Source organism: Eretmochelys imbricata, chromosome 1, assembly GCF_965152235.1.
Source record: "Eretmochelys imbricata isolate rEreImb1 chromosome 1, rEreImb1.hap1, whole genome shotgun sequence".
Classification (NCBI taxonomy): domain Eukaryota; kingdom Metazoa; phylum Chordata; order Testudines; family Cheloniidae; genus Eretmochelys; species Eretmochelys imbricata.
In genome coordinates, this window is record NC_135572.1 from 57,409,983 (window position 1) to 57,426,075 (window position 16,093).

Consider the following 16,093-nt stretch of genomic DNA (forward strand, 5'->3'; position numbering starts at 1 on the left):
GACTGAGGGATTTGGAGGGCAGGAGGGGCATCAGGGCTGGGGCATAGGGAGAAGCTCGGGGTGCAGGCTCTGAGTGGCCCTTCTCTGGCTCCAACACGGAGGCGCGGCCAGGCGGCTCTGCATGCTGCCCCATCTGCAGGCACCACCCCTGCAGCTCCCATTGGAGCACTTAGGAGCTGGAGTGGGGCCATGCTGCAGCTTCCGGGAGCCGTGTGGAGCGGCCCCCAACCCAGCACCCCAGCTGGAGTGGGGCAAGTCCCAGTGGGAGCTCGCAGGCCAGCTTAAAATGGCTTGCGAGCCAGATCCGGACTGCGGGCCTTAGTCTGACCACCTCTGGTCTAAACCTTTTGGGCCTGATTCTTCACTGCCTTGCACCTTGCATAGTCATTTGCCAAGTGAGTGCAAAATGCTACCATTCTGATCTGGTAGTGTTCTACACATATTTTGCCCAGCTGTAAATAATTACTTATAGCCCATGACAGTGGAGAATCAGGCCTACTGTGCTCTAAGAGTTCTCAGACCCTGCAAAGGAGAAAGGTCTCAGAGCCTGGGCTCCAGCTGAAGTCTGAATGTTTACACTGCAATTTTTAGCTCCACAGCCCGAGCCCCACAAGCCCAAGTCAGCCGACCCAGCCTCAGACTTGATGCTGCAAGTTTTTTAGACATACCCTAAAGTCTCACCTAAACCCCAAGACTCCCACTGACTTTGATGGGCTTTGGAGCAGGCCGATAGTTGGTAAACATTCAAACACCATGTTAAATCCCTCATTCATGCTGTTTCTGCTTCCAAGCATCTCTAGACAGGATTGTTTATCAAAAGTTGGAGTGAACCCAAACAGCTCTGGGTGGTAGTGGTGGGGAAAGTGCTAATATTCAGCTGGGTGTCCAGATCTGAAATACAATCCAATTTTTATAGTTAATAAGGAAGACAAGGTTTCCACGCAGTTCATGTTGTCTCAGTAGCTGACAACAGGCAGGAAACTCATAGATGAAGCAGATGCACCATTCTCTATCACAGTGAGGAAAAAAAAAAGCAAAAAATTCTGAACAGCATACAGGAGGGCCAGTGAATTGACTGCCAATTCCTGCAAGCCTTTACTGTCAATTTCCTGCCTTTTGTGGATTTGGGTTACAACTTTAATGGTGTTTAAACAGAATGATTTTATATTTATTTCTTCCAGACTTCATGTTTTTTAAGGATGGTTTGTGAAATGGTATAAACTGTATATTTAGTTGGGGGTTAGAATGGAGGTTTCTGGAGCTGTTCCACTCTCTTATGTAACTATTTATTTAGGCTGTTTTAAAACGAATAGTATTGTTGTGAGTAAGGCTGCTGAGTAATACACACAAGATCATTTTTCCTCCCTTGGCTTATTTACTGACTGGTCAGAGTGGATCTTCCGCAACTGTACCTGTCTATTGATTAAATACAGATTTGTATACACTACTTTAAACCAGGTAATGTTCTTAGTGCCTAGACCAGAGCAGCAGTCAGCGTCAGTACTGTTTAACACAGAGATATATTGTCAGAACAGTTTGAAATAGATGGTAGAAATCCTCATAAAGGTACTTAGCCATTTCTCAGACTAATGGCTTCGCCATTTAAACATTTTTCCAAAATACCAAATACCAGGACAGCTTGCCACTGTAACAACTTGCCAAAAATGTAACTTGATAAAAGGTACAATTCTACATGTTTTTCCCTTCAGATAAATTAAAAATTCTGATGAAAGTTTGGCAAGAAATTTGTTTTACAAAGAAATTGGGCTGCGACCACCAATATTAAGTTTATGTACGAGGTGAATTTTTTACAACCAAAATAACAAACCCCTAAAAATAGGGAGCCTGCAGTGCATTTCTAACAGTGGGTCACCCTGCTCCCTTCCCGTATGAGGTGGGGAGAAAAGCTGGTCCCCTCATGGCATTTTCCCCAAACCAGTCCCGCAGATTGGGGATGTGGTGCGGGTTCCTTCTTCCACATGAAACAAACAAGACATTCTCTCCCCAAATCTGCAGATTCTCAAAGATCAGCTGGAGGCCTGTGCCCCTACACTGGTTCTGGGGCCCTCAGCCTCCTTGTCTGGCTCCACTGGAGCCATGCTACTAGGGTCTGCCCTTTTCATACCTGCCTCTGGAACCTCATAAAGGAGGTGGGGAAGGGTTTGCCAGCGTGGAGAGAGCTTCTCAGAAAAGTTAGTGCAGCTTGAGGTTGTATTTTCCTTTCAGTATCTTTACAGCTACTTGTCAGGGGAAGGTGGGTTACCATGTGCATCCCTAGGCACTTCCTGCTCTACATGCTAATGGTCAGTCTCCCAAACCCCTTTCGCCAGAGCTAAAGGACACGGAGCACAAACCCCCTATCCGCACAGCTATAGACAGATCTACACATCGAGGATCCTCTCCACATGAATCCAGTGGACACAATCTCACCTGATATTATAATAAACATTTATGAGGCACCCATTACAATGGTGTGGGGGAACCTTTTACAACATTTAGCACACAATGGTGTAACACCTTCCCCTCAAGAAGGAGCAAGGAACCTGCCAGCCCAGATAGCTCAGATAGTGGAAATGCACTACTATAATTCACATATGCACAAATTTACATTAAAAGGTTCAGCATGGAGAAAGCTCAGATGTAGAATTCCTCCTCGTTGGTTGAAGAGCCTGGCTGAATGCTGCCAGGTGTCTTCCTAGCATTCAGAGAACAAGGGTTTGCTCTTGGTGACTGTCTGAGTTGGCAGTGAGATGCTAAGGGGGATGCTGAAGATGACAAGAAAGAACTGGAAGACCACTCCGAGAGAGACGGAAGTGAACTACTAGGGAGCTCAACAGTACTGCACATGGCTGACAACGGCCTTCTCCTGGAGTCAACCCGTTTAGATCTACTGACACTTTGCCTTTGTGAGGGAAGAGAAGCTTCCAAATCACTGCAAAATCCATTAAAGGTAGAGTAGGCTGAGACCACGGACAGATCTGAAAAGGACAGCTTCATCCCTGTGTCGACATCAGTCTCCTGTGAACCCTCCAAGTCCTCAATGTTAAGCTTGGGGCTGCATCTCCATGTTTTTAACCTGTTCACAGGTGACCCAGTATTTAAAATCTGGAATGGTTCACTAAAGTGAAAGGAGTCAGAGCCTGGGGAGGAGCTTGTTGTGGGCAAGCAGAACAGAGACTTGCTTCGCTGAAATGACCATGAAATGCTGGAGGCACTACTGGATCTTCGGGTGAAGTCTCCTCGGTCACCATTTCTCAAGTCCTGCTGGGAGACACCAAGGTACTGACCAAGGCCATTTGCCCGATGCAGCTTGATTTGACCAGCTGACTTCAGATGCTCACTAATTTGATCAGGGGCAGGTCTGTGACTGTGAGGAATGTAGCTTGGTGAAGACGTGAAACAGGAATCCCTTGAAGATGGGAAATGAAGCTTGTTCCGCTTAGCAGACTTCCTATACCAAATACGTGCCTGCTGTGGGGGGCGGGAGGGGGAGGAGAGAAAAGAGGAAAGACCACATTAACACAGACTTGGCAATTTTACAACTGTAAGTCTTCATTGTTGAACTGTTACTGCATGTAACTATAAAGCAAACTGTCACTCAGTACACTCACAGTAAATATTTCACTTTAATAATAAAGAGAAAGCACTGTGCCAAAATCCAAATATTTATATAAGGGTCCTTGGAGGAAAACAAAAGTGAAGCCTGGAGCCTTAAAACTGTCCTGCCTCACAGGGTGAACTCCATGAAACAATAGTGAGATCCTGAGAAAGACACACATCTCCTGGAAGACAGGTGACATTTTAAGACTCTAGGACTGTAGCAAAATTTTCAGATGTGCTCTGAGAATTCTTTATGTAAGATTTTTAAGAACTATAGTATTCTATATGAGATTTCAAAACGCTGAGCTCAGAAAGACCCTTTTGAAAGGCATCTAATTTTATTCCAATTTAAAACAACCTGGCTCTTTACTTGTTTTTAATGTCTCATCTGACATTCAGTAAATCCTGCATTGATTGATTACACACTTAGATAGTATGTGAAAAAACAAAACTATAGGAAATTGACATAAAAAGTCTCTGGAGTTTGTGTGTTGAAGCTCAGGGCACAATTGGATGGGTGAGAAGAGCTAGTTAGTCCAGCTCACCAGGTTTTCCTTTTTAATCACAAAATCCCCAAGTTTTTCTCATTCTGAATTTTAATATATTGATTTATTTATTTAAGCTTTTATGTAAAACCCAAAGAGAAACTGTTTATTGGTATTCTACAAGTTTAACAAGCATGGACTTTTTAACTAATATAGATTATTATGCAACTTCATTCATACTCTACTTCCAGCATTTCTTCTTTTAGTAAAGGAAGTTGAAGATGAATAGTTCTTTCTCCATTCATTTCTTCACTAAGGATGGTGAGAAGTTTGCTACATTCTTCCTTTTGATTTTGACCACTGCCATAAACCCAGAAATCTCATTCTCCCTCTTTTTCTCTGAAACTCACCACCCCTTCCACTTCTCGCTGATCCAACTCATCCCCTACCTTATATTTTGTAGGAATGAAAAGGGCAGGTTACTTAGCTGTAACTGGAGGTTCTTTGAGATGCGTGATCCCTATCTGTATTCCACTGAGGAGATTCAAAATCTGTGCTTCCTGCCTACTCTTGTGAGCCTTGGAACGACTCGTTCCTCCATGGCCAGAACTTGTTGACAGGGCAACATCCTTCTTGGACTTGGAAGAAGACTTTCGGCCATGTTTACGCACATGCTTCCATGACTCATGGCTAGGTCCCTGCATTGGGTCCGTAGGACTGGTACTTGCAGAACCAGATGGAGGTTCCATGGTAGGGGGAGCGCTCTTAGGTTGCTCAGGCTGATGGACAGAGGGGATTCCCTGGCCAGGATCCAATTTTGGCCCCATTGCAGCCTCCATGAGGTGATTTTTGAGGCAAAGAGCTCAGCTTTCCCATGTATGGACAGGGAAGGAGAGGAAGATACTGCACCCAGACATGATGTGGGATTTCCCCAAACAGCACTGGTGCTCATCACTGATGGAAAACAAGCGAGAGCAGAAAGCACAGATTTTGAATCCCCTCGGTGGAATACAATAGGGACCATCACTCGAAGAAGAACTTCAGGGCCATCAACAGCCCTTTCTCCCCAGCCTTCCAACCTCAATTCTTATGATAGAAGGGCACCAATGCCACCACTGTCACCTATAGCCTTGCCCTTATATCATTACCCTGAAACACTCCAATTCTTAGTGTCAGTCAAAACCCACTCTTTGAAAAACACTCACGTCACCCTTCTTCTCTTTTAACATTGCCCTATCTCCAAGATCTATTGTCTGAGCAAGGGACCCTCCCCCTCCCCCGCCCCACCCCCCTACTCCTAGCAAACCCTTTTTGAGTGGTTAATGACTTCCTGGATCCTTCTCCTCATATTAGTTATTTCAATGTGGCTTCAACAGTTTGTATTTAAATCACTCCTTTTGACAGTTTTACTGGAATTTCTCACATGATGCAAATACCAATTTTTGCCCCCCAGATATGCTTTCATGCAATTCCCACAGACTGCAACAGGAGCTTCACACACATCCAAAGTTAGAATTAGGCCTAAATAAGCCAATACCTTATATTTTGTCCTCCACCTCATGACTTAACATGGCATGGTTCAAATACTGTACCACAGAGACAGTGTATCAGAACTGAGAAAGTATCTCACCTCTCAAGTTTCCACATCCATTACTTGACAGCTTGCTGACTTATTCAGCAAATGACTTCATTATTTATATTTTAAATGATGTTATTACTCGATAAATTTTAAGAATTTTAAGATGGTAACAACTGGAATTTAGTGCAGATAGCAACCTACTGTTACTTTAATGCCTAGACAATGTCCAAGCATTGTTGTTGCTCATTTCTCACTAGTGCACGCCCCCATGGTCTTAGTGGCAAAGATGTGCTATTGTGTTTAAATCTTTCATTATCCATTACATTGATTTTAGAGGGAACAAGGTACTTTCACATCTGCAAAAAATTGTTCGCTCATTTGTAACTGTCCATGCCAAGGGTACGTTATGGGACATAAACCCTGTTGAGTTCACTTATGTATTGTGGACGAATACACTAACACATGAAGCTATGGTAATTCATAATACATCTTTTCATAATGTAATAGGCTATTCTTCTTAATGCCATATAGAACTAACTGAATCTTTGAATAAAATTAACTACAGTATTGTACCAGTTTAATTAATAGATAAGGGATCATGATTTCAAAAGAGTCAAACAGAATGGGTCAAACTGAATGGTAGTCAATGAAGTTTTACCAGAGATGAATTTGGAGCTATGTTTCCAAGCTATATTATTTTTACTTATGCAGAAGGCAAGATAAGTTATTTTAGAAATTTCTGCATCAATTTGTATTTGAAGAAATTTCTGGGTAGCCTACAGAATGCAGTATTTCATTTTCAAGGACACAAACAAATTATCCCATTACTTTGTGTGTTTGTGCAGGAAATTATTTTGTTATATTGTTGTCAAGTATATGAATACAGTTTACACTCACTAATGATTCAGATTTTTCTGCAGAATTGTTCTACTGTGAGATAATCCATCTGTTTGCCATACAGCTGAAGTAATTAAAAAATAGATAGTTGATAAATATTTAGACAAAATATGCACCAGTAAAAACTGAAGCTAGACTCAATGGGCTTCCCTGCAGGTGTTAAGAGTTCATATTTGTGGATTCCTGGACTAGAGCCTTTGAAACATTAGATCACAAATACAGTTATCAAGTCAAATGACTTGTACTAGAAAATCTAAAAAATGCTTTGGGGGACAGATGTACCATTGACAAAGAGGCTGGTCTTATGGATAATGCAAAGGACTGGAAATCCAAAGGAGATATGGATTCTACTCTTGCACTGTCAAGTCTTTGGCAAGTTACCATATCCCTGCACCAGTTTCTTTGTGTTAAAATATTTGTAATGTAATGACCTATAGTTTATGGGTCACATTTTCAAATACCATCTTAAATTATATGGGCAAGTGCAATATTTTCTGGAACACTTTCAGAAGCCCTTTATCCCATATCATGGGAAACTATCCTAACAGTGAGATGTATTAGACTGTATAATAATCTCCCAAGTGAAGTAGTGGCAATTCCATCTCTTGGCACATTTTATACCAGACCAGAGAAAACTCTAGCAAATATAGATTAGTGCAGAGGTGGGCAAACTATGGCCCAGAGGTCACATCCAGCCCGCGGGACCGTCCTGCCCAGCCCCTGAGCTCCTGGCCCAGGAGGCTCGACCCCAGCCTCTCCCCTGCTGTGCCCCTCCCCCGCAGCCATGCCGCCACGCGGGCAGCACGGCTTGCACCTGGCTACCTCCCAGACTTTCCAGTAAGCCTGTCCTGCCGCTCTGAGTTGCATGGTAAAAAGGGGCTGGGGGTGTGTAGATAAGGGGCAGGAGGTCCTGGGGGGCAGTCAGGGGACAGAGGGCAGTTGGATGGGGCAGAGGTTCGGAGGGGACGGTCAGGAGACAGGGAGCAGGGAGGTTGGATTGGGGGTGGGGGGTCAGGGAGCAGGGGGGGTTGGGATGGGGAGGCAGTTAGGGATGGGGGTCCCAGGAGGGGGCAGTGGTGTGGATGGGGTCAGGGCAGTCAGGGGGCAGGAGGGTTGGATAGGAAGTGGGGTCCCAGGGGGGCAGTTAGGGACGGGGGTCCCGGGAGGAGGTGGTCAGGGGATGGGAAGTGGGAAGGACCAGACAGAGGGTGGGGACCAGGCTGTTTGCGGAGGCACAGCCTTCCCTACCCAGACCTCCATACCGTTTTGCAACCCCGATGTGGGCCTTGGGCCAAAAAGTTTGCCCGCCCCTGAATTAGTGGATACTCCTCTATTGGTAGAGAGTTGGAGTAGATAAAATGAATAGGACTTTTCCCTCTCTAAATTCTCTGATTTGCTGGATATCACAGAGGGAAAACCATATTTTAGCCTGGATTAAAACTCAGGGGAAATTGGCTCCCAGTCCTGTGTTGAGGCCACTATGCCATGCCTTTACTTACTAGCCAACTACTGTATACAGAGAGCTAGGCAGTCTACTGTTCCTCTTTGCTTTTACCAATTAAATGTATATAACATTTAAAAAAAAATAAAAGAATTGGAACCCATTTTCAAAATGTGATGGACCATAATGAGCCATGAAACATGAGCGAGAGAGACTGATCTTCCTCTGCTACTCTGACCTTGGAGAGATGAAAAGAGAAAAACAAGTGTTTTTCTCTTTTCAAGTAAATGACATGGACATCTCAGATGTTCTTTTTAGCATAATGCCTTTATATTCCCCATGTGGGGCAAATCTTTTGTCTGACTTCAGAAGCAAAATCTCATCAACTAACTCTTTTTTTTCCCCTTCAGCCTCTTTACAGTTTGCTTTTTGCCATGCCCATTACCTCACTGCAGACTGACAAAGCACTGTCTGGTATATCTGTGCTGCTTGTGCTAGAAACAAAAGCTCCAGCTACACTGGAAAAGGATCAGCCATCTGACAGAACAGAAATGCTGTGTACAAACTGACATGCCACTTGCAGTCTCTAGAACACCAAAAAGGTTGATTTTGATTGAAATTCCAAATATAGAGGACGATATATCTGTCCACACCATCTAAGCCTTTGCATGAATACCCATCAGAAAACAACTGTTGATTGAACAGATTAGCTCTATAATAAAAAAAATATATTTTTAAAACCTAATGCTTGGTCTGTTACCCATGCTCACTGTAGTCTTCACAAATCTTCATAAAGTCTATGGGAAATTACAATCTCTCCACATCTCAACAGAATTTTTGGAGGATAACCAGTCAAACATTCAGAAATGAAGGAAACAACTTTTGGTGAAAGCTACAGAGATCTACAGAGGCTATATTATTAGGGCCTCATACATCTGATGAGAAGAATCCAGGACTGCTAGTTAACGTTTTGCATGTTGACAGAAGAAAGGAAATTTCTACCTTAAAAAAAAAAAAAAGATTTCTCTTATTAGTCATTATTTTTATTTCAGTAGTTCCTAGAGGCCTCAACTGAGACCAGGGCCCTGTATAAACACAGAGTAAGGGACAATCCCGACTACAAAGATTTAAGGGTCAGATTTTGACCCTTCTTTACACCAATTAATATCTTACTCTGTTAGATGGGCTGTTGTATTAATTTCAATGGAATATATGGACCCAAAGAGTCAAACGTGTTAAAATGACCTTGTCAGAGATCTCCGCCTGCTTAGTACCATGGTAAACACATTATTACAAATCTGTTAAATCCTTGATTAAAGATACAGAGAAGAAGGAAACAGTTCAGCATTTGACATGTAAAGTAAGTAAGGCTTTTATTTTGATAACATCCCTTGCTCTCTTTCCTTTTAGCTGGAGAGAGTCTTTAGAAGGAAACCCCCCCATTTGGCAGTTTCTTAGATGGCATTAAAGATAGTAATAACTGTCCTTTTTTGGGGGGAGGAGGGAGGGAAAGAAATGAGCTGAGATGAACTGGAGCTGTGATTACTATTGTTGTTGAAGTCTGATCCAGTTTCCCAGAAGACAAAACAAGACAAATACACACAAAAGAGGAGAGAAAAGAATAGCAAATATAGAAAATGCAGCTTCTGTCTCTGGTTGACTTTCACTTGCAACCTCACTGATGGCAAAACACAGGTATGGCACTTAGTCTTATTAGCTTCTCTGAGACCTGGCGAACTCGTACCAGCACCAAGCTACTTAGAACATTGCTTTTAGTTTGCTCTCTTGGCACAGAGTTTCATCAATGTTGCAAAATATCCAGTCTTGGCTGCCTAAGGCAGACTCTTATTAGACAAGAAGAAAACAAGAGAGGGATACGAAGGAGAACAAAGTGAAGGAAAAGGACACACACACGGGGCAGGGATGACAAAATCTCACATCCCAGTTGATGGTTGGGATTTAGCCAGAGCCAGTGGAGGAGGTGACATCATCAGGATCCCTCTCTTTCTCTCTCTCTGACCCAGTCTGGTCAGGACATCTCTCAGGACCAGGGCAACTAAGACTGAACAGTGTCATCATAGATCCTGGGGTTCCAGGAGATGGCATGGGTGGCAGCCAGGATGGTGAAGCTCGCTCCTTCCTTGTCTTTCAGTCAGCCAACATCCACATCTGTCCGCAATCCCCCCTGCTCCCTGAAGTCTTTTCTTTTTAAGAACCCAAAAAGGAGTGTGGTGTGTGTGTGATGGAATAGCCCATCCCCTCATTATTTTGTTTACTAATTAGGCCTAATTCCCAACATACCAATATTGATCCACTGATTTTTGATCCTACACTTTTCTTGTTTGCCAGGCAGGATCCTTGAGTTATACTAGTAGGCCTCTTTGTTTGGACTAATTCAATCTGTCTGTCTTCCTTTTGCACCTTTCCCTATCAACATTTGTTGTTATAGCTTATTGTGACATTTTATAAACTTTCACTCACTTTTTACAGCTGAGCTCACAATTACAGTAAATTTGTAGTCCCAGTCATCACAACAGGAATCTTGTAACATTATATATCTACACTGGCTTTTTCTGACTGTATGTTATGTTTAAAATGGCATTCAGTATATTGATATGCTATTAAAGGTAATTTTTTAAATAAAAAGATATAAAAGAGGTTGTCTTTCTCTCACTCATGGTGAAGGACAGAATGGCTGAAAGATCACTTCCTGTTTTACTTAGCTTCCAAGACCTCAATTTAGGATTGTGTGTTTCTATTAAAACCATCACTGATACTAGAGAACCCACAAACATCTAAGGTAGAAAAGGCAGAGCACATCTTCAGGGAGAAACACCGAGAGGACAAGATTTTTAAAAATACGAAGCAAAAGTTAGGTTCTTATATCTGTAACTAGACACAGGTCTTATCGAGTCAACGGTCTGCCATTTTCAGCAACATGTCCAACACATGCCTATCAAAAGATGTGGTGTACCTCATCCAGTGCACTAAATTCCCCAATAAAAACTATGTGGGTGAAACCAGACAATCACTACGCTCTCAAATGAACCCACACAGAAAAACGATAAAAGATAAAAATACCACAGCACCCATGGGGGAACACTTTTCACAAAACGATCACTCCATATATGACCTCTCAGTCCTTGTCCTCAAAGGAAACCTACACAAAAGATGAGGCTAGAAGCTTAAATTCATAACTTTACTAGATACTAAAAATCTAAAGACACTGGATTTATGGCTTAGTACAACAATCTATAAGCCACCAATCTCCCTTTTTGTCTTATAAGTGCTGGAGTGTTAACAGGACACTTCACCTTGAATGGTCGCTTGAAATATGTGTTAACTATTTATGCTAAACAATCTGTTCCACCTTGTACTTAGCTGTGATGCTCTGAGTACTTTCCCAGACCTCAAGAAGAGCCCCGCGTAGCTTGAAAGCTTGTCTTTTTTACGAGCAGAAGTTGGTCCAATAAAAGATATGACCTCACCCACCCTGTTTCTCTAATTTTCAGCACACTAAGAAATTAAAGGAAACCTTTGTAAAGGCTATTCTTTTTGTCCTTCCAGTCAGAATTCCTCCTTGCCTTCCTTTCCTTTTACTGTTCTATCAAATTTGTTCTATCCACCTGCACCATTAATTTAAGATGTCTCATGCTTTTCTTTAAATCGCCATCCTTTCGTTTTGTTCCGCAGAAGTCGCATTTCCCCGCCTTTTTGGGGGGCTGCCCTTGACTTTCTATTTCCTTTACACCTCCTTTGATTTCTAGTTAGTTTGTTCCCCTCTTTTCCCTTTTTATTTGTTCTTTTAATTGCAATTGCTCAGACTTTGGAAATGGAAATGCATACTGCTATTTATCTCAAAAAGTGTTTGTAGCTATACCGGTTTTGAACACAGGCAAGATAGATAAAGGCAAACCTTTCACTGAATTAACAAATAAATAGTCATATACAAGCTTCTGATCCCTTTTTATATAGTACAACTTATTTGTTGATATTCATTTAGCTCAGTAACCTTAATTCTTTGTGTATTTAAATTTTCTGTACTGTACATATTTATCAGGATCACACAGAATGCCTTCATTTACATAGGTGGAATACCTCTGCACTCACAGATTTACTTCTGGGAGTTACACTGAAATGCTTGACAGTTATTTACTGAACTACTACATACATTGTAAAAATTCAACATATGAAAATAATGCCAGAACCAATACTGATCATAGACAATCTTGCTCACGCTAAATTCAACAACATAGCTACCATTGACTTCAGCTGGAATAAGATCAGGCTGTCTGAGTTAATTTGAGGAAGCAAACAAAGCAAAGATGCCACAACAAAACATTTTTGCGGGGTTTTATGTTTGCAAACAAAGGATATCAAATGCCAGTCTCATCCATTAATAGGTTTTTTTTCTTGCTCTTAATCTAAGGGCCCCAATAATTGCATTTGCAGAATGGGTTAAGAGGATGGAGCAATCTTACTGGTTGGCAGGAGTCCCAACCCCTGTAAGCATGCCACAAGATACACACAGGTCACATTGCTGAGGTATATTAAAATCCCAGTCACATTAAGTACTTTCTTGTTACTCCGAAGTATAAATTTATTATTGGTGGGTATAAGTGATACTTTTGGCATGTGTAGATAATCTGAGTTTTTAGCAATCAAAATATTCTTGTTATTAATAACACAAACCTATATGCAAGTTGAAAAATGTTAAAATGTCATTTTGATGAGAGGTGAAAATTAATACGGCTACTGTGGCAATAGCCATGGAATGTTTAGACCCCTATACAGTACCCTACACACAGACATTACAATTTTTTTCATTCAGTGTCATTGTGCTGTAAATTATTGTAGTTGGAAGATTCACTATTAAAAACTGGAAATCAGAGAGAATTGCTGTAGCTCACGAAAGCTTATGCTCAAATAAATTGGTTAGCCTCTAAGGTGCCACTAGTACTCCTTTTCTTTTTGCGAATACAGACTAACACGGCTGCTACTCTGAAAAGAGATTACTAATAGGATATGGACCCTTTAATCTATAGAAGAAAAGCAATAAGTGAAGGTGATCCCAAGTGGTTACCACATCAAGGTGGTTCGTGGCCATTTTGAAATAAACTGGTTATCCCAACCTAGTGCCTATCCAGTCCACGTCACAAAAACCAGTCCAACAACTAAAGAATTAGTGGCAGTCTCAGCAGAGAGGCCAAGGACTGGATGGTCAGGAAGCGTGAATTGCCTTCTCGGCTGCAGTCAGACTTGAGGCACCTATGATGGGCAGTGCAGTTGCTGCCAGTGGGATAGAGCTTCTACATAGGTGGGATCTGCAAGAGAGGTCTGGTGATCTTGGCAGTGAGAAGAGCTATGGGTACACAGCTGCCCCACACTGCAGAGATGGTCTGCGCACACCCAACTCTGCAGAAGCGTGCGGAGGACAGAAGGAGATATGGGTGCTCAGCAAGTTCAAGCAGAACCTCCCACAATTGTCAGCATCCTGAGCTCCACGAAGCAAAAGGATCAAACCTAGGGTGCCTGTTCTGTAGATAGAGGACTTCAGTAGCAAGGGCACCTTTCACAAAGAAAATTCACTGTAAACCTCCCCCCTTTAAAATCGGAATGATTACATTCTTCTAAATGTAAGGGTCTAACTTTCCTTGACACACATGCTTAGCCCTATTAGCATTAAGAGCATGTGTATTTAGGGAATGATCTGTCCAGTGGATTTTTAAAAATAAAGTGAGCATTAATAGTGGGAGTGGGCTATTTTTATTAAGCAGAAATATAAATCACAAAATATTTAAGAATAAAAGGTTAAGCAAGCCTCAGGAAACCTCTTTAGCGAAGCAGTGGCTTTGAGGCACATTGTTAAGCAAACAGCCACAATGTGTAACTGTGAAGCAACATGCCTCTGTTCAAGCTGTTGTATGTATCTTGATGAAGAGTGCAGTTTTGGAAAGCTTGCTATTTGTTATTCTATTTAACTCACTTGCATATGTTGAAGTGACTCCGAGCAGCCTTAGATACAGTATGGGTACTGTGCCTTTCACAACCTTTCCCCTCCTATTGACCAAACTCTCCATAGAATCTGTCTATGAGTACATGCAGCTTGAGATAAGATTGAGAGGGAAGACTGCAGGGAGCATGTCTCCTAAACAGCTCAGGTTGCTTCTCTGCTTCTCTCTCCTTTTTTCTGGGTCTGATAGCTATTTTGCAGAACAAGAAGATTCCTGGGCCATCTATTGAGGTGCAGTTGGTCACGCAGTGTTTTAATACATATGTAAGAAAATAATTTGTACTATCAAAAATTCTGTTTACCGCTAATAAAAAGCTAGTAACTAATAGCTATTTTATAAATATGTGTGACCTGGGTACTCATGTTTCTTATAAAAACTGCAAAAACATGCACCTTTAGCTATCAGTTCACAATCTTTCCCATTTCTACACTTGGCTCATCTCAGTCTCTTCTTTGCCGAACATGGGGCTAAGGGATATCTGAACATCATGGTATCACCTACAGCTGTATTGATTTTTATATTTTTCCACGCATACAGCATTTTATAAGCTCTCTTTTTAGCAGTATTTTCTTGGGTCTGCCTACCAGGATATTGTTATGGAAGCCCCACTCTTTATTTGCTGTTCTGGGACAAATTAGCATTCTTATACAAATTAACAAATAGATTTCTGTTTCATCACATAAAAAATTAGAGATGTTAGAGAATACCTGCAAAAGGATCTTATTCCCATCATGGTCTTCTGTTTGCCACCTGCCTTCACTGATTGGGCTACAAGGACTGGGCAAGAGAGGAACAAGCTGTCCAACATCTTCTACTCGGAATTCCAGCACCGCTGACTCTGTAGGGGTTGGAATCTGGCCCTTAGGAAGTCTTTTTAAAGAGAACTGAATGTCTATATCCATGTTAGAATAGACAGGAAAGACACAAAAATCTGCCTTTTTCTGACACACTGGTCTTTTCAGGATTAACTGGTACAGTTTCATAATGTCAACAAAGTTTTCATTCCTGCAGTATATGGCAAAGCGGATAATTTCTCTCCCATAATGCACTGGTCGGATGGCCCACAAAGGGGTCCCATGGGCCAAAGTGAAGAAGTCCTGACTACATGGCATGTAAGGGAGGAACTTGCCATGCACTCGTTCTGTATGGTGGTAATGCCAAGGTGCTCTCTGAAAGGTTTCATGGAGCTGTAAGATTGGTTCTTCTCCATATTCCTCTTGCAAAAACAGAATGACTGCAAGGGCTGGCTGAGAAACAGCAGCCTTACCAGACTTCCTGTGCTTCCTCGAGACCCGTCTTTCTGAGACCTGGAACAACTGGAGGTCTGGATGGATCCATGCTAACAGTTTATCAATGGCTTGCTGGAGAACTTTGGATTCACCAGGGTCTGTGATTATATGTATACTAACAAGGAAAGGGTCCTGATTGTCTTCCACAGAAAGTTCACCTGATAGTATAAAAAAAACAAAATCTGTATTAGGTTTTAAAAATTTAGTAATTCCTCGTATTGTGACGTGATTTATGTAGGTTTTGAAGGAGAAATACATTATTCAGTCAGTTACGTGATTTTTCTATATCAAGCTTGCCTACAATAGTCAGTAATATCTAGAGGTAAATATAGCCATAAATAAAAGAACCTAACAGAAAACAAACTAGTATTTATCAAGACAATATACTGCAATAATTATTATTTATACTACTCAAAATGGGCTAGGCACTGTACATTCCTGTGTAGAAAGAGACAGCCCCCTGCCAAAGAGTTTACAGTCTGAAAGGCAAAAAAACAAAGAATTGGGAGAAAGCAAAACAACAAACAAAATGGTCAGGATCAAAATGGATATCTGGCTTGTTCATTCCATGTTTTCGTTTTAATTTGTGCCACCTGGCTTTGTGCATGAAATTTACACGATGGAATTCTATTCTATCACCTTGCCATTAGTATTTCCCACCAAGTTAGAGTATTCAAGGGGCCTGAAGGCAAGTATCAGAAGATTGTATATGCGTAGTGAAGATATCTGCTTAGTAATAGCAAGTAGCACAAACATCATGGTATTCAAAAGCTGAACATCATTCAGGC

The 16,093-nt window shown here is 41.7% G+C and overlaps 1 protein-coding gene across 1 annotated transcript in view; it reads right to left on the minus strand.

Annotated features, from left to right (window-relative positions):
* Positions 1-2,634: 2,634 nt before the first annotated feature.
* Positions 2,635-16,093, minus strand: part of FAM124A (family with sequence similarity 124 member A) — a 67,433-nt gene continuing 53,974 nt past the window's right edge. Inside the window, exons 4-5 of the mRNA XM_077806810.1 lie at positions 14,724-15,463; positions 2,635-3,471 (exon numbers count right to left, since the gene is read on the minus strand). Of these exons, the coding sequence (XP_077662936.1) occupies positions 2,635-3,471; positions 14,724-15,463 (1,577 nt within the window). The remainder of the gene's footprint in view (positions 3,472-14,723; positions 15,464-16,093) is intronic.